Genomic DNA, 27017 nt, shown 5'->3' with positions numbered 1-27017 from the left:
CTTAAAGTATACAAGTGTTTTCCATTTGCTGTTGGCCACTAGGGCTATTATACCATCCTTTTTAGCCTTTGCATTTTCACATGACCATCTGTCCCCCGTATTAAAACTTTTACTTTTGGAACTCAAGTCTCCTCTTTTACCTTTATGAAGTCAACTTAGCTACTGCACAATTCGGTCTACAATTCACATCCACATTCGTGTCACTAGAGGGCCAATGTGCATCACTAATGCTGAGAGCAGGAATGACCACATGAACAGTGGTAAAAACAACTTGATGATTTTACAGCTGCACACATACTGCATGAATGAAAAGGGGTTGTTAATTCTCGACACGTGGCTTGTCACCAGCACCTTGCACCTCTCTGGACATTAAAAGTTGGCCCTGGACACACACAGGCTTACTATCTCACATAGGTCAGCAGACCTGGCTCCACAATAGTACTATCCTGCTAATACTGTGGCCATGGCAACCTCGAGAACACCAACCGACGCACATCCACAAATACGCACGTATGCACAAACTCACACACATCCACACTAGTATTGAACTCTCTCTCCTTAACTGACCCATCACTATGAGTGACTGTGATATTCTGAAACGTGAATTGAGAAGTATCCACCATAATGTACAGTGGCCTACTTCAAGAGAAGACAGACATAATTGGCACCAGATGATAGTCAGTATCCCATCATTCACAAATAGGGTTCCCTTTACTTCAAACTGGACTATGTTATTATCCCTGTGGGACCTAGTGGAGCACAGTGTTTTGATACATTTGCTGTTGGCTCGCACGCCTCTCGCTCCCGCCACCCCCATTGCCTCCAGTCTGTTGGCCGTGCCCCCCCCCCGTTGCTCCGTGGAACCAGGGGTTTTAGACTTCATCCACCTAGTCAGTAGTACAGAGCCCTGCTTTAAACCCCCCACTATCTGTGTCCCCAGGTACCGCGCTGACCCGCTATGCCACCACCGTCGGAGTAAACAGAGGACGACGTCAGTGCTGGGACGGACTCGGCATGTTATTTTTCCCTCAACCTACTTCTGCAAAACAGTTTCCACTGAGCAGGGAATCACTTGTACAAACATGGATGGATGCACAAAGGACTGTGTGTAAGCAGTTTTTTTCCGTTCAATACTGAGCTGACCTTGACCTATATGCTCACAGGTTTTAATACCGGTTAAATACACAGTAAAAAATAAAATGTGAACAACAGATAAAAAATGCTTGAAAGCATTTACCACCACAGTTCAAGGACAACAATACCACAGGAAGTAAATACCACAGGACACATCAACAACACAAAACCCAGTTCACGACATGACAGGACTAACAAAAACAACAGAGCCGCCAAAAAGCATATATTGAGCTTTGTGAGGCCATGACTTCCCTTTTGGAGGCTTTATGTGCAGTGCTTAGACAAGGGCTCCCAAAGCAAATTATCTATAGGGCCAAATTTAGCTTCCATCACTAGAGGGGGGTGCCTGGTATACATGCTCAAGGAAGTGGGGCAAAATGCAAATGATATGAATGGACAAAGCCATCGATCATGTGACACCATTCATGCCTATGTGAAGACTCAATAGCACATTGAAGTCAAATTAAGTTGGATAAGATGCCGTCTCATGGAGATATAACGTGCAGTTTGAGTGCAGGAAGTGACGTTGCACGCTAGTTCAGTGCTGCCCCCTCTCATTGAGTAACTCAAGTTGAAGGCCGACCGGGGTACTGCAGGCTGCCATTAGCAACTAAATTAATAATATAATAATAATATGCCATTTAGCAGACGCTTTTATCCAAAGCGACTTACAGTCATGTGTGCATACATTTTTACATATGGGTGGTCCCGGGGATCGAACCCACTACCCTGGTGTTACAAGCGCCATGCTCTACCAATTGAGCTACAGAGGACCTTATAACTTCTTCTGTGTGCGATTTTAAAATAATTTGTTGCTTGGCACACCTGTATTTGGGGAGTTTCTCCCATTCTTCTCTGCAGATCCTCTCAAGCTCTGTCAGGTTGGATGGGGAGCGTTGCTGCACAGCTATTTTCAGGTCTCTCCAGAGATGTTCGGTCGGTTTCAAATCCGGGCTCTGTCTGGGCCACTCAAGGACATTCAGAGACCTGTCTTGAAGCCACTCCTGCGTTGTCTTGGCTGTGTGCTTAGGGTCATTGTCCTGTTGGAAGGTGAACCTTCTCCCCAGTCTGAGGTCCTGAGCGCGCTGGAGCAGGTTTTCATTAAGGATCTCTCTGTACTTTGCTCCGTTCAGCTTTCCCTCGATCCTGACTAGTCTCCCAGTCCCTGCTGCTGAAAAACATTCCCACAGCATGATGCTGCCACCACCATGCTTCACTGTAGGGATGGTGACAGGTTTCCTCCAGACATGACGCTTGGCATTCAGGCCAAAGAGTTCAATCTTGGTTTCATCAGACCAGAGAATCTTGTTTCTCATGGTCTGAGAGTCCTTTAGGTGCCTTTTGGCAAACTCCAAGCGGGCTGTCATGTGCCTTTTACTGAGGAGTGGCTTCCGTCTTGCCACTCTACCATAAAGGCCTGATTGGTGGAGTGCTGCAGAGATGGTTTTCCTTCTGGACGTTTCTTCCATCTCCACAGAGGAACTTTGCAGCTCTGTCAGAGTGACCATCGGGTTCTTGGTCACCTCCCTGACCAAGGCCATACTCCCGCCCCGATTGCTGTTTGGCCGGGCGGCCAGCTCTAGGAAGAGTCTTGGTGGTTCCAAACTTCTTCCATTTAAGAATGATGGAGGCCACTGTGTTCTTGGGGACCTTCAATGCTGCAGATATTTTTTGGTACCCTTCCCCAGATCTGTGCCTCGTTACAATCAAGTTGTAGAAACATCTCAAGGATGATCAATGGAAACAGGATGCACCTGAGCTCAATTTCGAGTTTCATAGCAAAGGGTCTGAATACTTATGTAAATAAGGTATTTCTGTTTTTTATTTTTAATACATTTGCAAAAAAATTCTAAAAAGCTGTTTTCGCTTCGTCATTATGGGGTATTGTTGTAGATTGATGAGGAAATGTTTTTATTCAATCCATTTTAGAATAAGGCTGTAACGTAAATGTGGAAAAGGTGAAGGGGTCTGAATACTTTCCGAATGCACTGTGTATTAGAAGCAATTCCCATTCACTATAATGGGGGTTCCGGCTTTCTGCTTACAATACCTCCAGTACTGCGGTCGGCCTTGAACTTCCATGGCTTCAATGAGAGGGGCAGTCGTTCTCCCTTGGCAAAATGCCACAAACGAGGTTTAGAAGGGCCGTTTTCATTCCGACAGACAGTATGTCCAAAACAAATACAACTATAAAAGAAACCCAAGAGGAGTGAGTATTTCCAAATAAACCATGCCGACATGTTCTACATCAAAAGAGCCGTATGCTAAGTGAAAAGACATGACACTCTTGTGGTCCATGTCTCATTGACATGTTTTGGTAAAAGTGACTGGAAGTGAGAGGAGATCCTATAGGATGGTGATATAAGAGTGGCAAGTAGTGGGGTCTGAGAGGGCCTACCCCAAAGGTACAGCGGGAGAGGAGAGTTTCAGGACTGAACTCGCATTTATGCTGAAGGTACAAGCAAACAGGATCTTCACTTTGCACACAGTGCCCAGCACACAGCCATAACAGGTGACATCATACCAGTCGGCCCTAGCAGAATTCCAGTTAGAGGCCCCAGCATAGAACTTCAGCCAAGGGCCCCAACTTGGGAGGTCCCACTGCTAAACTAGACAAAGACTGAACCCAAGCCAGCACAGAGGCCCAGCATGGCGCTATAGCTCTGGGTCACAACAAGGTTTGAGAAGAGGAAAAGTTAAAAGTTCTGTAACGGTATGGATGTGAAAATATTGTTAAATGTTTTAGTTGGGTGAATGTTTACATTGTGGCCATACAGTATACCCGTACTCTGCAGCTAGAGAGACTCCCCTCATAGATCTGCAGCTAGAGGGCCTCACGGCGGAGCTCACCTCATAGTTCTGCAGCTAGAGGGCCTCACGGCGGAGCTCACCTCATAGATCTGCAGCTAGAGGGCCTCACGGCGGAGCTCACCTCATAGTTCTGCAGCTAGAGGGCCTCACGGCGGAGCTCACCTCGTAGTTCTGCTCAATGAGGTTCCCTCCTTTGCTCAGGCTCTCCATGATGGCTTTGTTCCTCAGGATGTCCTCCTCGGTCAGGTGCTCCCGACGCTTCCGTGACTCCAGCACCAGCCCGTTCACTGAGTAGAAATCTGCCAGGAAATTTCCCACACGCTCCTGGAGCGACAAAGGACATGAAAAAAAAAAACTCAGTCACCAATTTCCCTTCAAAAGACAGAACCAAACAGCAATACCCCAATAATAATAGTCTCCCAAGATGTTTATCAAACACAACCTCTATGTTTTGGTTACTCTGTTGCCTTTGAACTTTGTTGTGGGACATGGGTATCCTGTACTGCATTGAATAACAAGACTGTACTGTAGAGTAGCAGAGGTCACATTCTGAGTAGGGCTGTTCGGTGACTGTATTACCGCCACACTGGCGGTCACGAGTCATGACCGCAGTCAAATTCCACGTGACCATTGATAGATGAATTTGTATGTTTAATGTAATGACTATAATATTCCTCCCCGATACTGTATAACTGTGTAAACTGTGTTAGAGTTATAAGACAATAAAACCACTAACAGGGAAGGGGGGTAAAAACAGTTGGAGACAAACATTCCATAGGAAGGGGGAACCTAGAAACTGTTAAACTTAAACATTCTATACTGCGGAAAGTCACAGGCCGCCTAAAGGTGGGCGGAGCAAGTTCCTTTGTGTGAACGCATATAAAAAGACTGTGTGGGTTTTTAGCGGGAGAGCGCTCTCTGAATAAAGACTGGGAATTTGTTTAATTCTTCGTTAACCAGAGCCTTACAACCTCTGGGAATTATTCAAAGCTTAAGTGATAGTTGAGTTCAACCATTGAGATAACAAAATTCTCGTGACACCATTTAGTCACGGTAACTAGGCTTCTCCAAGCTCTGATGCTGCTGATGGTCATTAGTAGCCTACCAAACTTGCTAACTGCCTGGTACTCAGCACTCTATTGTCCCTCTAATCCCTCTGACATCAATGCAAATGTAATCAAAAATCAAATCAAACACTTCATGAGAGCATGTTGCGCAACATTTCTATAGGCTATGCAATTGTATGAGAAAACAGAGTTTTGATGACCTCTATTATAAAAAGGAGGATCCTATCAGCTTTCTACAGGCTAGGCCTACTATATTTATTTCTCAACTTTCCAAATATTAAGCATATTGCTTCACTTTACAACAGGAGTATAGCCCACCTGGCTGGCATGAAAATGACCCATGGGAAAGGTGTCCTCCATTCACTATTTAAGTGCATAGATTACATGTATTTTGCCCTGCCCCTGTTCCGAGACCGGTGCATGATAATGGTCCATTCTAAATCAAAACTAATTTCACACATATATTATTTAGTATATGTAAAGACAATATTAAATTAAGAATAGTCTGATGGGTGAGAAAATTAGCCTATCACTTGTGAATGATATATTATCACTTGTGAAGGATGCCCAGCTTGTGTGCATTAAGGCAAGAAACAGCACATGCCTTTTTTTGCAACTTTTTCAAATCAGTCGCACACCTCATGTAGCCTAGCCCATAGGCCTATATGTTTTGATAAGGTTTGTATCACAACTAAAGTGGCCAAATAACTTCTTAGAATTAAGCACATTAATCAGCTTTATAACCGGTGTAGAACCTAACTAGCATACATAGGCGGCGCGTGAGTTTCAAGTTTGGGGAAGAACATTTTCACCATAAAAATGCACCTTTATAATAAAGCATTACATGCATAATCACATTTGCGGTCACTTTTGAGAATGGTGTTTTCCCGCTAATTGATTACATTTTGGAACATTTGCGCTTATAGCCTACTGCAGTGTGCGCATCGCTGCGCTTATAATGTGGAAAAATAGCCTAATAGTTTATCAACATTTTAAGCTAAACGCTCTGATCTGTTGCATCAACCTCATTGCTTTTAAAAGGTTTTTTGATGAGAGTGGTTGTATTCATTTGGGATCTATCGTATCCCACAACTGTTCCAGACTAAGTTAGGAATATTTATTTCTCGCACAGAAGGACAAGTTGACCAATAGTATAGGTCAACCTTTGTACTATGGGGGATAGTAGATTGACATAGGCTAGTGCTTTTGCTGTTCGTTAGGCCTAGTTCCCCGGCCGTCCTACAATATAAACTAGATGCCCTCAATCTCACACAAATTATCAAGGAACCTCCCAGGTACAACCCTAAATCCGTTAACATGGGCACCCTCATAGATATCATCCTGACTAATTTACCCTCTAAATACACCTCCGCTGTCTTCAACCAGGATCTCAGCGATCACTGCCTCATTGCCTGCGTCCGTAATGGGTCAAACGACCACCCCTCATCACTGTCAAACGCTCCCTAAAACACTTCAGCGAGCAGGCCTTTCTAATTGACCTGGCCCGGGTATCCTTGATGGATATTGACCTCATTCCGTCAGTAGAGGATGCCTGGTTGTTCTTTAACAGTGCTTTCCTCTCCATCTTAAATAAGCATGCCCCATTAAAAAAATTCAGAACTAAGAACAGATATAGCCCCTGGTTCACCCCAGACTTGACTGCCCTTGACCAGCACAAAAACATCCTGTGGCGTACGGCATTAGCATCGAACAGCCCCCGCGATATGCAACTTTTCAGGGAAGTCAGTAACCAATATACAAAATCAGTTAGGAAAGCAAAAACAATAAATATTGTGGTTAAATTCAAATATACTAATTGACAAAAAACCTTTATTTTTTGATAGAATGTTTAAAAAAGGTATAATCTTCGTAAATGATATCATCGGTAGGACTGGTGGAGTTATGTCGCACATGCAGCTAACAAAAACATATGGAAATGTCTGCTCTACTCAAAATTACAACCAAATAATTGCAGCCTTACCGCAAAAGTGGAAGAGGAAAGTGGAAGGGGGAGAAAGTAAGGAACTTGTCTGTCGGCCTTGCATTAAAGAACATAATTGGTTAAGGAAAACTGTGATAAATAAAAAAGTATATCAGTTTCACTTAAGGACCAAAGGATTGACAGCCGTCCCATATAGATTGCAAAATAGTTTGGAAGAGATTTGACGTACTGATCCCATGGTATAGTGTTTATGAACTGACACGCAAATCGACACCGGATTCAAAAATTTGAATCTTTCAATTTAAATTATTATATAAAATTCTTGCTACCAATAGAATGTTATTTATATGGGGGATACAATCTTCCCAGCTCTACAGATTTTGCTGTGAAGAGACAGAATCATTAGATCATTTGTTTTGGTACTGTCCATTTGTAGCTTGTTTTTGGACACAGGTCCAGGAATGGCTAAAGGATTGCAATATTTACCTGGAGCTAACCTTGCAGATAGCATTACATTTACATTTAAGTCATTTAGCAGACGCTCTTATCCAGAGCGACTTACAGGAGCAATTAGGGTTAAGTGCCTTGCTCAAGGGCACATTTACGTCATTTAGCAGACGCTCTAGTCCAGAGCGACTCACAAATTGATGCATTCACCCTATAGCCAGTGGGATAACCACTTTACAATTTTTTTTGGGGGGGGGTAGAAGGATTACTTTATCCTATCCCAGGTATTCCTTAAAGAGGTGGGGTTTCAAATGCATTACTGGGTGATCTGAAAAGTCATAGTAAATCGATCAATAATATAATAATACTTTAGCAAAAATGTATATTTTTAATTCACAACCTGTAGAAGCAATGAGAATAGAAAGGTTCAGAACTTTTGTAAAGCATCACAGTACGATTGAAATATATATGGCAAATAGAAATCCTATATGGATGGTGTTAAGAGATAGATGGGAGGTATTGAATGGAGTTGAAGGATGGGACTAATAACAAATAACAACAAATAATAACAAAGGTAGCTAATAATGTAAGTGTGTCCATAATAAGTATATAGGTTGTATGTTGGGAGCTTTTGGGAAAGAGCACAGTTAGAAAGATATGGCATATAGAAGCAAACCGGATGGACATCATGAAAATGATCGGAGAGGTTGAGAGTAGAAGTAGTTCAGGAGCAAAAACAAAAAAAACTAAACAAATATAATAGAATTATTGTAAAATTGACTGTGTCCATAAGGTGTAGATAGTAAGTATAGGCCGGAAGTAGAGGCCTGGGCATTGTTGTTCACTAATTTACTCCAAGTAGGGAAAGGATGGCGGGGTTGAAAAGTAATAAAGGGGAGTATATATATTTAAAAAATGGGGGATTGGAAGTGATGCACACAATTACATTGATAGAAGTTACAATCTATCTATATGCTGATCCATCCCCCCCCCAGAAAAAAAAAAAAAAAAAAAAAAAAGGAAAGCAAAGGCTAACTTTTTCAAACAGAAATGTGCATCCTGTAGCACTAACTCCAAAAAGTTTTGGGACACTGTAAAGTCCATGGAGAATAAGAGCACCTCCTCCCAACTGCCCACTGCACTGAGGCTAGGAAACACTGTCACTACCGATAAATCTACGATAATCAAAAATGTCAACAAGCATTTTGCTACGGCTTGCCATGCTTTCCACCTGGCTACCCATACCCCGGCCACCAGCTCTGCACCCTCCGTTGCAACTTGCCCATGCCCCCCCCCCCCGCTTCTCCTTCACCCAAATTCAGATAGCTGATGTTCTGAAAGAGCTGCAAAATCTGGACCCCTACAAATCAGCTGGGCTAGACAATCTGGACCCTTTCTTTCTAAAATTAGCTGCCGAAATTGTCACAACTCCTATCACCAGCCTGTTCAACCTCTCTTTCGTATCGTCTGAGATCCCCAGAGATTGGAAAGCTGCCGCGGTCATCCCCCTCTTCAAAGGGGGTGACACTCTAGATCCAAACTGTTACAGACCTATATCCATCCTGCCCTGCCTTTCGAAAGTATTTGAAAGCCAAGTTAACAAACAGATCACCGACCATTTAGAATCCCACCGTACCTTCTCCGCTATACTATCTGGTTTCCGAGCTGGTCATGGGTGTACCTCAGCCACGCTCAAGGTCCTAAACGATATAATAACCGCGATCTATGAAAGAAAGTACTGTGCAGCCGTCTTCATTGACCTGGCCAAGGCTTTTGACTCTGTCAATCACCGCATTCTTATTGGCAGACTAAATAGCCTTGGTTTCTCAAATGACTGCCTCGCCTGGTTCACCAACTACTTCTCAGATAGAGTTCAATGTATCAAATCAGAGGGCATGTTGTCTGGACCTCTGGCAGTCTATGGGGGTGCCACAGGGTTCAATTCTCGTGCCGACTCTATTCTCTGTGTATATCAATGATGTCGCTCTTGCTGCTGGTGACTCTCAGATCCACCTCTACGCAGATGACACCATTTTGTATACATCTGGCCCTTCATTGGACACTGTGTTAACAAACCTCCAAACAAGCTTCAATGCCATACAACACTCCTTCCGTGGCCTCCAACTACTCTTAAACGCTTGTAAAACTAAATGCATGCTCTTCAATCGAACACTGCTTGCACCCGCCTGCCCGACTAGAATCACTACTCTCGGCGGCTCTGACTTAGAATATGTGGACAACTACAAATACGTAGGTGTCTGGTTACACTGTAAACTCTTCTTCCAGACTCACATTAAGCATCTCCAATCCAAAGATAAATCTAGAATCGGCTTCCTATTTCCCAACAAAGCCTCCTTCACTCATGCTGCTAAACATGCCCTTGTAAAACTGACTATCCTACCGATCCTTGACTTCGGCGATGTCATTTACAAAATAGCTTCCAACACTCTACTCAGCAAATTGGATGTAGTCTATCACAGTGCCATCCGTTTTGTCACCAAAGCCCCATATACTACCCACCATTGTGACCTGTACGCTCTCGTTGGCTGGCCCTCACTACATATTCGTCGCCAAACCCACTGGCTCCAGGTCATCTATAAATCCCTTCTAGGCAAATCCCCGCCTTATCTTAGCTCATTGGTCACCATAGCAACACCCACCCGTAGTATGCGTTCCAGTAGGTATATCTCACTGGTCATCCCCAAAGCCAACACCTCCTTTGGTCGCCATTCCTTCCAGTTCTCTGCTGCAAATGACTGGAACGAACTGCAAAAATCTCTGAAGCTGGAGACACTTACAGTGGGGAGAACAAGTATTTGATACACTGCCGATTTTGCAGGTTTTCCTACTTACAAAGCATGTAGAGGTCTGTAATTTGTATCATAGGTACACTTCAACTGTGAGAGACGGAATCTAAAACAAAAATCTAGAAAATCACATTGTATGATTTTTAAGTAATTACTTAGCATTTTATTGCATGACATAAATATTTGATCACCTACCAACCAGTAAGAATTCCGGCTCTCACAGACCTGTTAGTTTTTCTTTAAGAAGCTCTCCTGTTCTCCACTCATTACCTGTATTAACTGCACCTGTTTGAATTCGTTACCTGTATAAAAGACACCTGTCCACACACTCAATCAAACAGACTCCAACCTCTCCACAATGGCCAAGACCAGAGAGCTGTGTAAGGACATCAGGGATAAAATTGTAGACCTGCACAGGGCTGGGATGGGCTACAGGACAATAGGCAAGCAGCTTGGTGAGAAGGCAACAACTGTTGGCGCAATTATTAGAAAATGGAAGAAGTTCAAGATGACGGTCAATCACCCTCGGTCTGGGGCTCCATGCAAGATCTCACCTCGTGGGGCATCAATGATCATGAGGAAGGTGAGGGATCAGCCCAGAACTACACGGCAGGACCTGGTCAATGACCTGAAGAGAGCTGGGACCACAGTCTCAAAGAAAACCATTAGTAACACACTACGCCGTCATGGATTTAAATCCTGCATCGCACGCAAGGTCCCCCTGCTCAAGCCAGCGCATGTCCAGGCCCGTCTGAAGTTTGCCAATGACCATCTGGATGATCCAGAGGAGGAATGGGAGAATGTCATGTGGTCTGATGAGACATAAATATAGCTTTTTGGTCTAAACTCCACTCGCCGTGTTTGGAGGAAGAAGAAGGATGAGTACAACCCCAAGAACACCATCCCAACCATGAAGCATGGAGGTGGAAACATCATTCTTTGGGGATGCTTTTCTGCAAAGGGGACAGGACGACTGCACCGTATTGAGGGGAGGATGGATGGGGCCATGTATTGCGAGATCTTGGCCAACAACCTCCTTCCCTCAGTAAGAGCATTGAAGATGGGTCGTGGCTGGGTCTTCCAGTATGACAACGACCCGAAACACACAGCCAGGGCAACTATGGAGTGGCTCCGTAAGAAGCATCTCAAGGTCCTGGAGTGGCCTAGCCAGTCTCCAGACCTGAACCCAATAGAAAATCTTTGGAGGGAGCTGAAAGTCCGTATTGCCCAGCGACAGCCCCGAAACCTGAAGGATCTGGAGAATTTCTGTATGGAGGAGTGGGCCAAAATCCCTGCTGCAGTGTGTGCAAACCTGGTCAAGACCTACAGGAAACATATGATCTCTGTAATTGCAAACAAAGGTTTCTGTACCAAATATTAAGTTCTGCTTTTCTGATGTATCAAATACTTATGTCATGCAATAAAATGCAAATTAATTACTTAAAAATCATACAATGTGATTTTATTGATTTTAGATTCCGCCTCTCACAGTTGAAGTGTACCTATGATAAAAATTACAGACCTCTACATGCTTTGTAAGTAGGAAAACCTGCAAAATCGGCAGTGTATCAAATACTTGTTCTCCCCACTGTATCTCCCTCACTATCTTTAAGCATCAGTTGTCAGAGCAGCTTACCGATCACTGCACCTGTACACAGCCCATCTGTAATTAGCCCACCCAACTACCTCATCCCCATATTGTTATTTACATTGTTATTTATTTTGCTCATTTGCACCCCAGTATCTCTATTTGCACATCATCTTCTGCACATCTATCACTCCAGTGTTAATACTACATTTTAATTATTTTGCACTATGGCCTATTTATTGCCTTACCTCCATAACTTACTACATTTGCACACACTTTATATAGATTTTCTATTGTGTTATTGACTGTACGTTTTGTTTATTCCATATGTAACTCTGTGTTGTTGTTTTTTTTTTCACACTGCTTTGCTTTATCTTGGCCAGGTCGCAGTTGTAAATGAGAACTTGTTCTCAACTGGCTTACCTGGTTAAATAAAGGTGAAATAAAAATAAATAAATAAATAAAATAAGGCCTAGTTGGCTTGTTGGCTGACAAAAACTAAATGTGGACAGTTCTTTTAACATCTTCAATATGCGCCTCGGAATTCAATAAAAAGGACACGCGCAGTTCCGTCGCTGATGTGTCGGTCTTCACTTTTAGTCTACATGGAAGCTGAGATGCCTGTGAGAAGGACCCGATCACGTGACGGGCATTGGCTAATAAGAATTGGCCACTGGCTGCAAAAGGCATGGATTTTTTTAGGGGGCATTACGGCCACACAAGGGCGATGCCGCCGGGTAATTCCAGGCATTATTAAGTGCTTGTCAAAATGTGAATGAGAGACTGATGAAGTGTGTGCAGCCTGCACAAGAACCAAAGCAAAGAGTATGCCGTTCATGCAACTTTTTTCAAATCATCATTAGAGTCACATGCAGTCTTAGAATGTATTAAAAATCTAAATTTACCCAACGTTTGTATCACAACTAAAGTTGCATAAATAACTCCAAATCAAGCATATAGGAGGACCTGTTTCTTTGTTAACCGGTCAACACAGAATAGCCGCATGTGCGCACGCACTCAGAAATCGTTTGGAGAAAATATCCTATCTATTTTATACAGCTATGTTCAATTGTATTCTTCATACTATAAAATAATGCCATGGAATTCAAAGCAAATCTTTGTCTGCTAAATGAACTAGAGTAGCCTACAGCCATATGGCATTGCCAGATCAGGGCCTAACATAAGGACAACTCAGAGTATGCTATTGTGTTCTTCTGAAATAAACTACATTTTCTTTAGACCTGTCTGAAATAAATAATGAATTTATTGTGGTGGTGTAGGCTATATTAAATGGATTTATTAGACTTTTTTAAATGTAGATGTTCCAAAGGTCTGCATCAGTGGCTTGTAGGCTATGCGTGGAAGCCAGGAGATGCTAAATGTGTTTATGTTCATTAACGGTCAATTACCGTGAGACCGGCAGTTATTTGCTTGACAATCACCGGCTGACAAAATGTCATGATCGCCACAGCCCTAATTTTGAGAAAGATATGTTTTAGTATTAGACGGAGAGCGAGACAGAGATGTATAAATTAACCGTTTTATCCTCTCGGAACAGCCAGCCGGTCTGGGCTCTGGAGAATGTGATGGACTTGGTGGAGAGGGTGGCAGAGTAAACATCGCTGCTCATGAGGATGTCCACCTCTTCCTCTGTCTCCATCTCTGACTCCTGGAACACAAGGAGCCACCGCCAAATTGGTAAGCAGGTAGAAGCCTTCAGCACACACAAACACACTTCACAAAAACAGGGCTCACAGAGTTCAGAAGCTAGGTGCCCCATTTTTAAAGGTGGAATAAAAAAACTGTGAGGGTCATTAGCTAGAGAAGTGCAAAAACAACAACTTCAGCATCAAGTCGTGTGTCTCACCTCGTGGTGTATCCGTTGGTACACCTTCTGTTCATTGTCCAGCACCACAAAGGACTCCGAGGGGATGGCGTCACCATCGAAGATGAAGCTGAGGTCACCACGTTGGCACTTCATATCTGTGAAGTCTATTAGGGTGGTGTCCAGTCTATGACCAAACAGACAGAAAGGGAAGGAGAGAAAATTGAATTTCAAACCACTTCATGGGTCAATATAATGTCAATAGCACCAGTACCAGCACATTAAAAAAGCACATATTGCCTCTAGTTCATATGTATGCTTATTGATTACTCACATCTACATAACCCCTCCACACCCCTTAAAAACCAAAAGATCAAAAGAAGTAATGAGAGAAATGACAGAAAGAGTGTGAGGGAGACACACACACAAACACACACACACACACCGAGTATAAGATCAAGGACACTTCCTTGTCACTAAGCAACAGACAGCTTAAAAGTAAAGCTTTTTTCGATAAAACTAAAGAATTGAAACTTGGTTTCTAAAAGCTCAGATGGCTTTTGATTTAATGGTTGCCATGGGAGACAACCCATTTCTATGTTTTCCGAGAAAAGCTAGTTTCAGGAAGTAGTGGAGAAATGAGGTGTGGCAACAAAGATAATAACTAAACAATTATATGTGCTGCACATAGACAATGAAAAGGAGAGTGAGAGGCACGACAGAGCGAAGACTTTCAACCATTGGAATGAAAATGAAGTTACAGTGCATTTGGAAAGTATTCAGATCCCTTGACTTTCTCCACTTTGTTACGTTACAGCCTTATTCTAAAATTGATTAAATTCATTTTTTTCCTCATCAATCTACACACAATACCCAGTAATGACAAAGTGAAAACAGAAATACCTTATTTACATAAGTATTCAGACCTTTTGCTATGAGACTCGAAATTGAGCTCAGATGCATCTTGTTTCCATTGATCATCCTTGAGATGTTTCTACAACTTGATTGGAGTCCACCTGTGGTAAATTCAATTGATTGGACATTATTTGGAAAGGCACACACCTGTCTATATAAGGTCCCACAGTTGACAGTGCTTGTCAGAGCAGAAACCAAGCCATGAGGTCGAAGGAATTGTCCATAGAGTTCTGAGACAGGATTGTGTCGAGGCACAGATCTGGGGAAGGGTACCAAAACGTTTATGCAGCCTTGAAGGTCCCCAAGAACACAGTGGCCTCCATCATTCTTAAATGGAATAAGTTTGGAACCACCAAGACTCTTCCTAGAGATGGCCGCCCAGCCAAACTGAGCAATCGGGGGAGAAGGGCCTTGGTCAGGAAGGTGACCAAGAACCCGATGGTCACTCTGACAGAGCTTCAGAGTTCCTCTGTGGAGACAGGAGAACCTTCCAAAAGGACAACCATCTCTACAGCACTCCACCAAATAAGGCCTTTATGGTAGAGTGGCCAGACGGAAGCCACTCCTCAGTAAAAGGCACATGACAGCCTGCTCGGAGTTTGCCAAAAAGGCACCTAAAGGACTCTCAGACCATGGGAAACAAGATTCTCTAGTCTGATGAAACCAAGATTTAACTCTTTGGCCTGAATGCCAAGCGTCACGTCTGGAGGAAACCTGGCACCATCCTAAGCACACAGCCAAGACAATGCAGGAGTGGCTTCGGGACAAGTCTCTGAATGTCCTTGAGTGGCCCAGCCAGAGCCCGGACTTGAACCCGATCGAACATCTCTGGAGAGACCTGAAAATAGCTGTGCAGCGACGCTCCCCATCCAACCTGACAGAGCATGAGAGGATCTGGAAAGAAGAATGGGAGAAACTCCCCAAATACAGGTTTGCCAAGCTTGTAGCGTCATACCCAAGAAGACTCAAGGCTGTAATCGCTGCCAAAGGTGCTTCAACAAAGCACTGAGTAAAGGGTCTGAATACTTATGTAAATGTGATTTCTGTTTTCTGCAAATATGTCCCCTTGTGTTTTACACCTCCAGCAGAGGAATTACATTTGAGTGCATGAAATGTGCAAAGATTTGGAAAAACCTGTTTTTGCTTTGTCATTATGGGATGTTGTGTGTATATTTAATTTAATCCATTTTAGAACAAGGCTGTAACTAAACAAAATGTGGAAAAAGTGAAGGGGTCTGAATACTTTCCGAATGCACTATATACCTTGGCCCCCCTCTCCTACGGACATTTTGAAAGCCTGTTAGACAGCTTTCTTTCTTCACCACCCACTCACAACAACATGCACACACTTTCATGTGTCTGAGAATAATTAGCCCTGAATCTTCAGCGTTGCATAGATTCAGAGCAGAGGAGAGGTGCGGAGGAGGGGGGCAATTTGTGAGGCAAGTAACCTAGCAACGCCTCAAAACGCGTTCATTTGTCTGTCTCTCTGTGTGTGTGTGTGTGTGTGTGTGTGTGTGTGTGTGTGTGTGTGTGTGTGTGTGCGCATGTCACGGTATGCCAGAGCTGTGTGTGGTAAAATTCAGGCCCTTTGAAGAACAACACAGCCTGAACCTGGCTTCATGTCACTGAACACTGAGGCTTGTAAAGCTCAGCAACACAGCATACATTAACCAGCCTGCTAACACATTAACCCAGAGAACTTTACTGTATTCTGTATAGTCCAACTGGTGAATAGCATTTTGCTACTGGATGGGGAATAATTGAATGTGACAACTCGGCACTGGGCAAATTATAATAGAGTCGGTAGAGTTAGGTTGAGGGTAGGTGCTGCTTCTCTCTATCTACGTGTAATTATTTGGAGAGGGATGTAGAGGTAATAGATCTGCAAACAGATGCCGTGCTGCTCAGTCACAGCAGTGTGAAAACCGATTTCACACTCTAGTTAACCGTGCTGGTAGTTAGCCACCGTGCTCGGGCTGGCTTTACAGAAGCCCATAAAGCTGGGAGAAGGTGTAGTGTTCAAGGCCAGGGATTTATACTGAACTGAATAGGGCCCTAAAAGCTTGAAAGTGCTTCAATAAAATAGTTTTCTCAAGGCATATTGACTTTTATTATAGTGGGTTTTACCATATCAGTATAATACTGAAGCTGAGGACATCAGTCAGGAGAAGCACCAGTCTAATGTTGTTAGACAGAGGTGGCTCCTTGGGTTTGTCCATAGGGGAAAGCTCAATACCTGACTCTTTCTGCATTTAATGAAACTTCATCTCTGCCCTGCCAAGACTATGACAAGATGGCTGAAGGAGAAACAGACCCAACCAAGGTTAAACATTGGTGAAGACAGTTTATGGATTTTGAGCTGCGTAGGAGGAGAAGCAACAGCATTGTGTGTGCGTGGACAAGCTTTACACAGGCTGTAGCAGCTGAGACCAGTACAGAAAACTGAATCAGTGATCCATGATGGGACATCCGTCTGTTTATTACATGTGTTGTAATCTGTTTGACATGCTTCTTTGTTACAATGATCTTATCTATTGGCTTCAAGCAAATTGTTGCTTGTTAAGACGTCATAAAAACAAGGGATTACTTGACTCACCGGATGTTGATGCCCTGTTTGTAGATCTTACAAGCGTCAGAGGGAAGGATTCGGGAGAGCAAAGGCACTGCAACATGGGGAAATAAATAGGCCTAAGTTTAGAAACTCCTTAATAATGATCATCACCAACCACTTCAAAGCTCCTATATTCCCCCTTTCGGAGCCCATACCAGCACAGGCATATGCAGTTCAATATTTAACACTCTTTACAGACTGTCATTAAATAATGATTTCCAAAGTCCTGCACCAAAATAAATTGCACAAAATCACAGAGTGAGAGAAAAAGTATTTAAAAGGTATAAGTCCTGCCTCCCGAGTGGCGCAGCGGTCTAAGGCACTGCATCGCAGTGCTTGAGGCATCACTACAGACCCGGGTTCGATTATTATTATATGACTGACTTAGGTTATGTGTAAGTAGGTATTATATGACTGACTTAGGTTATGTGTAAGTAGGATTTGAGACCACTTCTGACCCTTGGAGGGCACCATACTATTGTCCATGTTCCAATACTCACGTTAGCATGCTGTACTATATTGCATTATAAACTGGGTGGTTCGAGCCCTGAATGGTGATTGGCTGAAAACTGTGGTATATCAGACCGTATACCATGGGCATGATACAATATTTATTTTTAATTACGTTGGTAACCAGTTTATAATAGCAATAAGGCACCTAGGTGGTTTGTGGTATATGGCCAACATACCACGGCTAAGGGCTGTATCCAGGCACTCCGTGTTGTGTCTTGCTTAAGAACAGCCCTTAGCCGTGGTATACTGGCCATATACCACACCCCCTTAATTCTAACGTATATATAAGTATGCTAGCATGGATATTGGAACATAGCCTATGAATGCCATGTGTGCCAGCAGTGCACCTCTCTCTGAGAGGAAATCAATTCCCTTTGATCTGCACTAGTACAGACAGGACAACGTGTCTGTTTTATCCCCAGCATATTGAAAAGGGCTGCTGGGGTCCCGGTCTCTCAATGTCTGTGAGGTGAAATGTTCAGAATATTGCATATAGAAATAGAATGAATAGAGCTGGCACAATTCTCTGTTATATCTGTTCTGCACTATACATTTCCATCTGAATGTTCTGTGATGTTTCACCCTCCTGAACAGTGCTAATATAAAAAGGCATCTCCCAATGCATTCTTTGGATTTGAGCCATTGCCACACAGGGGCACTAGGCTACATCCCCTGTCAAATTCTACCAACTCACACTTACACAATCAGCATCCCTTTCTTTACTGTTGTGAACAGTCACATAATTTTTACAAGCAGGTCAATATTTAACATGGACAGGGACATGTGAACACACTCTTGACTTACACTGGACATTTAGCCAAAGTAATTCAGGACATTTGTAACAGCATTTTCTCTATAATTTATTCCAAGAAACGATAGGCATTAAGTGAATAATGCATCTAAAATTAAGCTTAATTGATTCTCTCTCTTTCTACCTCGCTCGACCTCTGAATGCTCAGCTATGAAAAGGCAACTGACATTTACTCCTGAGGTGCTGACCTTGTGCACCCTCTATAACCACTGTGATTATTATTTGACCCTGCTGGTCATTTATGAACGTTTGAACATCTTGAAGAACGATCTGGCATTAATGACAATGTTAGAATCGCTACCCGGCACAGCCAGAAGAGGACTGGACAACGCTTGGAGCCCGGTTCCTCTCTAAGTTTCTTCCTAGGTTCCTGCCTTTCTAGGGAGTTTTTCCTAGACATCGTGCTTCTACATCTGCATTGCTTGCTCTTTGGGGGTTTAGGCTGGATTTCTGTATAAGCACTCTGCTGTAAAAAGGGCTTTATAAAATACATTACATTAGATTGATTGATGTAAATGTTCATAGGCCTTAGTAATGCTGGTGGTGGGATGTTGTAATGATGTATAGCCACCACCAGGGGAAGTGTCTGTCTTTCTGTCAGTGTGTGGATGGGAAAGCCACTCCCTCCAGAGGATTACCTCAGGGTTGTAAACAATCTCTCAGCTTCACTCTGTTCCCAACCAACTAGGCAGAGAGCACTCACTCACTGACACCCACATAGCTGGGCTCTCTTAGAGATACCACCACATTAACACAAACACACTCTGTTTAACAACGTCAACCATGCTAGTATTTTAACTTTAATCTAAGTAGATGCACTCTGTGTTGTTAAAAAGAAACTGAACAGTTGTAGTGAGTAGGCCTGGTTGTGGGTAATTTGATCATATACTTGTGTGGAATGCAAAGAAAACTCACCCCAGCTTTGAAAGTCCCAGTGAAGCTCCAAGTAAAAGTCTCCCAGCTGTAAAGAAACAGAATATCAATTTCATTATCGAAATACACCAGCGAGAGTAAACTGAGGAAGAGTGGACCTGACAGACATTACCGTATCAAGCATATCCTAGTTGAGCCTAATTTTCTTCAATGAGTTTAGGATCCAATATGTAGTTAAAATGCTCTGAAATGACACAGCTGGCCCACATAATCTCACGGTACTGACCGGAAATAAAACCTCCAGATGTAGTATTAATGATAGCGCATCACATCTCTGAGAAATATAATCCCCTGAAGTTAGATTTTCACCTACAGTTGAAGTTGTGGTCCTCTGTAGCTCAATTGGTAGAGCATGGCGCTTGTAACGCCAGGGTAGTGGGTTCGATCGCCGGGACCACCCATACGTAAAAATGTATGCACACATGGATTTGGATAAAAGCGTCTGCTAAATGGCATATTATTATTATTACTATTATTATTATTATTATTATTATTATTATTATTATTATTATTATTATTATAAGTCGGAAGTTTACATACACTTAGGTTGGAGTCATTGAAACTCATTTTTCAACCACTCCACAAATTCCTTGTTAACAAACTATAGTTTTGGCAAGTCGGTTAGGACATCTACTTTGTTCATGACACAAGTAATTTTTACAACAATTGTTTACAGAGAGATTATTTTACTTATAATTCACTGTATCACAATTCCAGTGGGTCATAAGTTTACATACACTAAGTTCACTGTGCCTTTAAACAGCTTGGAAAATTCCAGAAAATGATTTCATGGCTTTAGAAGCTTCTGATAGGCTAATTGACATCATTTGAGTCAATTGGAGGTTTACCTGTGGATGTATTTCAAGGCCTACCTTCAAACTCAGTGCCTCTTTGCTTGACATCATGGGAAAATCAAAAGAAATCAGCCAAGACCTCAGAAAAAAAAATTGTAGACCTCCACAAGTTTGGTTCATCCTTGGGAGCAATTTCCAAACGCCTGAAGGTACCACGTTCATCTGTACAAACAATAGTACGCAAGTATAGACACCATGGGACCACGCAGCCGTCATACCGCTCAGGAAGGAGACGCGTTCTGTCTCCTAGAGATTAACGTACTTTGGTGCGAAAAGTGCAAATCAATCCCAGAACAACAGCAAAGGACCATGTGAAGATGCTGGAGGAAACAGGTACAAAAGTATCTATATCCACAGTAAAACAAGTCCTATATCGACATACCCTCAAAGGCCGCTCAGCAAGGAAGAAGCCACTTCTCCAAAACCGCCATAAAAAAGCCAGACTACAGTTTGCAACTGCACATGGGGTCAAAGATCGTACATTTTGGAGAAATGTCCTCTGGTCTGATGAAACAAAAATATAACTGTTTGGCCATAATGACCATCATTATGTTTGGAGGAAAAAGGGGGTGTCTTGCAAGCCGAAGAACACCATCCCAACCGTGAAGCACGGGGGTGGCACCATCATGCTGTGGGGGTGCTTTGCTACAGGAGGGACTGGTGCACTTCACAAAATAGATGGCATCATGAGGAAGGAAAATTATGTGGATATATTGAAGCAACATCTCAAGACATCAGTCAGGAAGTTAAAGCTTGGTCGCAAATGGGTCTTCCAAATGGACAATGACCCCAAGCATACTTCCAAAGTTGTGGCAAAATGGCTTAAGGACAACAAAGTCAAGGTATTGGTGTGACCATTACAAAGCCCTGACCTCAATCCTATAGAAAATGTGTGGGCAGAACTGAAAAAGCATGTGCGAGCAAGGAGGCCTACAAACCTGACTCAGTTACACCAGCTCTGTCAGGAGGAATGGGCCAAAATTCACCCAACTTATTGTGGGAAGCTTATGGAAGGCTACCCGAAACGTTTGACCCAAGTTAAACAATTTAAAGGCAATGCTACCAAATACTAATTGAGTGTATGTAAACTTCTGACCCACTGGGAATGTGATGAAAGAAAGAAAAGCTGAAATAAATCACTCTACTATTATTCTGACATTTCACATTCCTAAAATAAAGTGGTGATCCTAACTGACCTAAGACAGGGAAGTTTTACTAGGATTAAATGTCAGGAATTGTGAAAAACTGATTTTAAATGTATTTGGCTAAGGTGTATGTAAACGTCCGACTTCAACTGTATCTCTGACATCTAGGCCTGCTGCATCACAGGAATGATAATATCCTCTCATCTAACACAGGAGAGAACTGCTCTTTCATCCCTTTCCTCCATTGCTCTCTCCTTCTCTTCATCACTCAGGTTCATCCCCTTGGGGAGTCACAACTGACCTGGTAGTGGCCTATGCCCAGGGCACCAGATGTTTATGCCCACAGATTACCCTCGACAACTTCATGCCAGCCACAGTGCTGCAAGGCTCTCCAAAGCCCAGACTATCAACTGTGTCTGTGCATGTGTGTGCGTGCGGCCGTGCATGCATGCGTGTGTATGTACGTATGTGGAGTGGAAGAATCTGCCTCCCCCTGTGTCATGCCATCCAGGGAGCTTCGTTAGAATGTTTGTGAGAATGTCACCTTTCATGCAGGTTGATCCCCCATCCCTCCACCAGGGCCCATGTTGCGGTCTGTTTGCATATTCCCTGAGCGTAGGCGGCTAGGGGGCGGACATATTCACTGCATGTCGAGGGTTGTACTCTGGGGGTGCTTTGTTGTGATGACAGTAGTTAGTGTGTGACTGAGTGACTGAGAGCGCCTGGGTCTGTGTGTGTCTGTGTGCGTCCAGCAGAGTGGCATTTCTGACTAGGAGGACTATGCTGGCATATCTGGAGCAAGTACACAGCCTGCCCCGCAGCGCAATGGATCATGTTCATTTAGGAAGAAGAGGAAAATGGGAAGAGGAGGGGAGAGGAGAGGTAGGGAGCAGAGGACACAGGGTAGAGACAAGATGGGGATACAAGATATACAGAGGTAGGATCTTAATTTAATTTAAGACAGTTTGCTACAGCAGGGAAATAATCCTGCAGCAACAGGAAATGTGAATTATTATGTAGAAATGTTTGTAGGGGTTGTTGTTAAATGGAAATTACAGACTTCAGAGGCCTTTTTACACCTCAAATACACTACAAGGGATCAGGGATATGAAATAATGATGACTCAGTGCCGTACCTCTTTGAGGGCGTTCAGTAGCTTTGGCCTCTTGTCCGCCACACTCTCTCTGGATTGCTGTTTCAGCTTCCTTAGCAGCGCTGTGACTGACAGAGAGAAGAACAGAGAGAGTGAGGGGTGAGACCACAACAACTACATACGGTAACAACAACCATCATTACTGGAATCTGTAGATACTGGTCTTCAAGAGGAAGTATCCCATCAACTGCATTGCACATAGCTAAATAGAGGAACACATTTCACCATGCAAATTTAATTGAACTTGACCCTAACCTATACTGTATGTGTTTAAAAGCTTAGTTGCGATGACTGAATCATTTGGCGGCCGGGTAACTAAGCATCACGTCACACAAAACTTGATCACGCAGTATAGCATTGTGCAGTATTAAAGCACATGACACTGTCAAAGAATGTCAATAATGGGAGAAACACGCCTACTGAATGCTAGCTCTAGTTCCTGAGATGCACTATATTGACTTCCCAGCATAAAAAGCTTTCAGCCTAATTCCTGACTGGCTGGCTAATATGAGTTCGGAGCTCTCTTGTTTTTATATAAATAAGACAGAGCTAAAACAGCCACACCCAACTAACATTTATCTCATACAAATTTGACCGAGCTGGCCATGGACCCAAAATGTCAATGTTTTGTTCTCCGAGCAGTTATCAATTTTGCCTTACGGCAAGGTGCTCCATCATGCTGGAAAAGGCATTGTTCGTCACCAAACTGTTCTTGGATGGTTGGGAGAAGTTGCTGTCGGAGGATGTGTTGGTACCATTCTTTATTCATGGCTGTGTTCGTAGGCAAAATTGTGAGTGAGCCCACATCCCTTGGCTGAGAAGCAACCCCACACATGAATGGTCTCAGGATGCTTTACTGTTGGCATGACACAGGACTGATGGTAGCGCTCACCTTGTCTTCTCCGGACAAGCTTTTTTCCGGATGCCCCAAACAATCGGAAAGGGGATTCATCAGAGAAAATGACTTTAACCCAGTCCTCAGCAGTCCAATCCCTGTACCTTTTGCAGAATATCAGTCTGTCCCAGGGGAAACTCCCCAGACCTTAATCCCATTGAGAACTTGTGGTGAATCCTCAATAGGCGGGTGGACAAACAAAATCCCACAAAAAGGCCTCCCGACTGGCGCAGTGGTCTAAGGCACTGCATCGCAGTGCTAGCTGTGCCACTAGAGATCCTGGTTCGAATCCAGGCTCTGCTGTAGCCGGCCGCAACCGGGAGACCAATGGGGTGGCGCACAATTGGCCCAGCGTCGTCCAGGGTAGGGGAGGGAATGGCAGGCAGGGAGGTAGCTCAGTTGATAGAGCATGGCGTTTGCAACGCCAGGGTTGTGGATTCGATTACCACGGGGGGCCAGTATGAAAATAATAATGTGTGCACTAACTGTAAGTCGCTCTGGATAAGAGCGTCTGCTAAATGACGTAAATGTAAATGTAAATTCTGACAAACTCCAAGCATTGATTATGCAAGAATGGGCTGCCATCAGTCAAGATGTGGCCCAGAAGTTAATTGACAGCATGCCAGGGCGGATTGCAGAGGTCTTGAAAAAGAAGGGTCAACACTGCAAATATTGACTCTTTGCATAAACTTAATGTAATTGTTAATAAAAGCCTTTGACACTTATGGAATGCTTGTAATTATACTTCAGTATACCATAGTAACATCTGACAAAAATATCTAAAAACACTGAAGCAGCAAACTTTGTGAAGACCAATACCTGTGTCATTCTCAAAACTTTTGACCACGACTGTACATAGTCATGGAACACTGGTCACTTTAATCATATTTAAATACTGTTTTGCCCATTTCATATGTCATTTATATACTGTATTTTAGTCAAGGCCTATCATATTTAACTGTTGCTGTACATATACTATTCAATCCACGCATCCTTCAGATATACTACATATTCTATCAATATATTGTACATAATGTCTACACATCCCATCATATGTGTATATACAGTGAGGGAAAAAAGTATTTGATCTCCTGCTGATTTTGTACATTTGCCCACTGACAAAGAAATGATCAGTCTATAATTTTAATGGTAGGTTTATTTGAACAGTGAGAGACAGAATAACAACAAAAATCCAGAAAAACGCATGTCAAGAATTTTATAAATTGATTTGCATTTTAATGAGGGAAATAAGTATTTGACCCCTTCTCAATCAGAAAGATTTCTGGCTCCCAGGTGTCTTTTATACAGGTAACGAGCTGAGATTAGGAGCACACTCTTAAAGGGAGTGCTCCTAATCTCAGATTGTTAACTATATAAAAAGACACCTGTCCACAGAAGCAATCAATCAATCAGATTCCAAACTCTCCACCATGGCCAAGATCAAAGAGCTCTCCAATGATGTCAGGGACAAGATTGTAGACCTACACAAGGCCGGAATGGGCTACAAGTCCATCGCCAAGCAGCTTGGTGAGAAGGTGACAACAGTTGGTGCGATTATTCGCAAATGGAAGAAACAAAAGGACTGTCAATCTCCCTCAGCCTGGGGCTCCATGCAAGATCTCACCTCGTGGAGTTGCAATGATCATGAGAACGGTGAGGAATCAGCCCAGAACTACACGGGAGGATCTTGTCAATGATATCAAGGCAGCTGGGACCATAGTCACCAAGAAAACAATTGGTAACACACTACGCCGTGAAGGACTGAAATCCTGCAGCGCCCGCAAGGTCCCCCTGCTCAAGAAAGCACATACAGTGGGGAAAAAAAGTATTTAGTCAGCCACCAATTGTGCAAGTTCTCCCACTTAAAAAGATGAGAGAGGCCTGTAATTTTCATCATAGGTACACGTCAACTATGACAGACAAATTGAGAAAAGAAAATCCAGAAAATCACATTGTAGGATTTTTTATGAATTTATTTGCAAATTATGGTGGAAAATAAGTATTTGGTCACCTACAAACAAGCAAGATTTCTGGCTCTCACAGACCTGTAACTTCTTCTTTAAGAGGCTCCTCTGTCCTCCACTCGTTACCTGTATTAATGGCACCTGTTTGAACTAGTTATCAGTATAAAAGACACCTGTCCACAACCTCAAACAGTCACACTCCAAACTCCACTATGGCCAAGACCAAAGAGCTGTCAAAGGACACCAGAAACAAAATTGTAGACCTGCACCAGGCTGGGAAGACTGAATCTGCAATAGGTAAGCAGCTTGGTTTGAAGAAATCAACTGTGGGAGCAATTATTAGGAAATGGAAGACATACAAGACCACTGATAATCTCCCTCGATCTGGGACTCCACGCAAGATCTCACCCCGTGGGGTCAAAATGATCACAAGAACGGTGAGCAAAAATCCCAGAACCACACGGGGGGACCTAGTGAATGACCTGCAGAGAGCTGGGACCAAAGTAACAAAGCCTACCATCAGTAACACACTACGCCGCCAGGCACTCAAATCCTGCAGTGCAAGACGTGTCCCCCTGCTTAAGCAGGCCCGTCTGAAGTTTGCTAGAGTGCATTTGGATGATCCAAAAGAGGATTGGGAGAATGTCATATGGTCAGATGAAACCAAAATAGAACTTTTTGGTAAAAACTCAACTCGTCGTGTTTGGAGGACAAAGAATGCTGAGTTGCATCCAAAGAACACCATACCTACTGTGAAGCATGGGGGTGGAAACATCATGCTTTGGGGCTGTTTTTCTGCAAAGGGACCAGGACGACTGATCCGTGTAAAGGAAAGAATGAATGGGGCCATGTATCGTGAGATTTTGAGTGAAAACCTCCTTCCATCTGCAAGGGCATTGAAGATGAAACATGGCTGGGTCTTTCAGCATGACAATGATCCCAAACACACCGCCCGGGCAACGAAGGAGTGGCTTCGTAAGAAGCATTTCAAGGTCCTGGAGTGGCCTAGCCATTCTCCAGATCTCAACCCCATAGAAAATCTTTGGAGGGAGTTGAAAGTCTGTGTTGCCCAGCGACAGCCCCAAAACATCACTGCTCTAGAGGAGATCTGCATGGAGGAATGGGCCAAAATACCAGCAACAGTGTGTGAAAACCTTGTGAAGACTTACAGAAAACGTTTGACCTGTGTCATTGCCAACAAAGGGTATATAACAAAGTATTGAGAAACTTTTGTTATTGACCAAATACTTATTTTCCACCATAATTTGCAAATAAATTCATAAAAAATCCTACAATGTGATTTTCTGGATTTTTTTTCCTCATTTTGTCTGTCATAGTTGACGTGTACCTATGATGAAAATTACAGGCCTCTCTCATCTTTTTAAGTGGGAGAACTTGCACAATTGGTGGTTGACTAAATACTTTTTTTCCCCACTGTATACAGGCCGTTTGAAGTTTGCCAATGAACATCTGAATGATTCAGAAGAGAAATGGGTTAAAGCGTTGTGGTCAGATGAGACCAAAATCGAGCTCTTTGGCATCAACTCAACTCGCCGTGTTTGGAGGAGGAGGAATGCTGCCTATGACCCCAAGAACACC

The 27017-nt window shown here is 43.2% G+C and overlaps 1 protein-coding gene across 1 annotated transcript in view; it reads right to left on the bottom strand.

The window, feature by feature from the left end:
* Positions 1 to 27017, bottom strand: part of ankrd13c (ankyrin repeat domain 13C) — a 57527-nt gene that overhangs the window by 3976 nt on the left and 26534 nt on the right. Inside the window, exons 4-9 of the mRNA XM_084171936.1 lie at positions 22542 to 22627; positions 19390 to 19435; positions 17136 to 17202; positions 13664 to 13808; positions 13334 to 13465; positions 4108 to 4269 (exon numbers count right to left, since the gene is read on the bottom strand). Coding sequence (XP_084028062.1) covers positions 4108 to 4269; positions 13334 to 13465; positions 13664 to 13808; positions 17136 to 17202; positions 19390 to 19435; positions 22542 to 22627 — 638 coding nt within the window. The remainder of the gene's footprint in view (positions 1 to 4107; positions 4270 to 13333; positions 13466 to 13663; positions 13809 to 17135; positions 17203 to 19389; positions 19436 to 22541; positions 22628 to 27017) is intronic.

Source organism: Coregonus lavaretus, assembly GCF_964263955.1.
Source record: "Coregonus lavaretus genome assembly, chromosome: 11".
NCBI lineage: Eukaryota > Metazoa > Chordata > Actinopteri > Salmoniformes > Salmonidae > Coregonus > Coregonus lavaretus.
The sequence above is the reverse complement of the archived record's forward strand: the minus strand, read 5'-3'. Positions and strand labels throughout refer to the sequence as shown.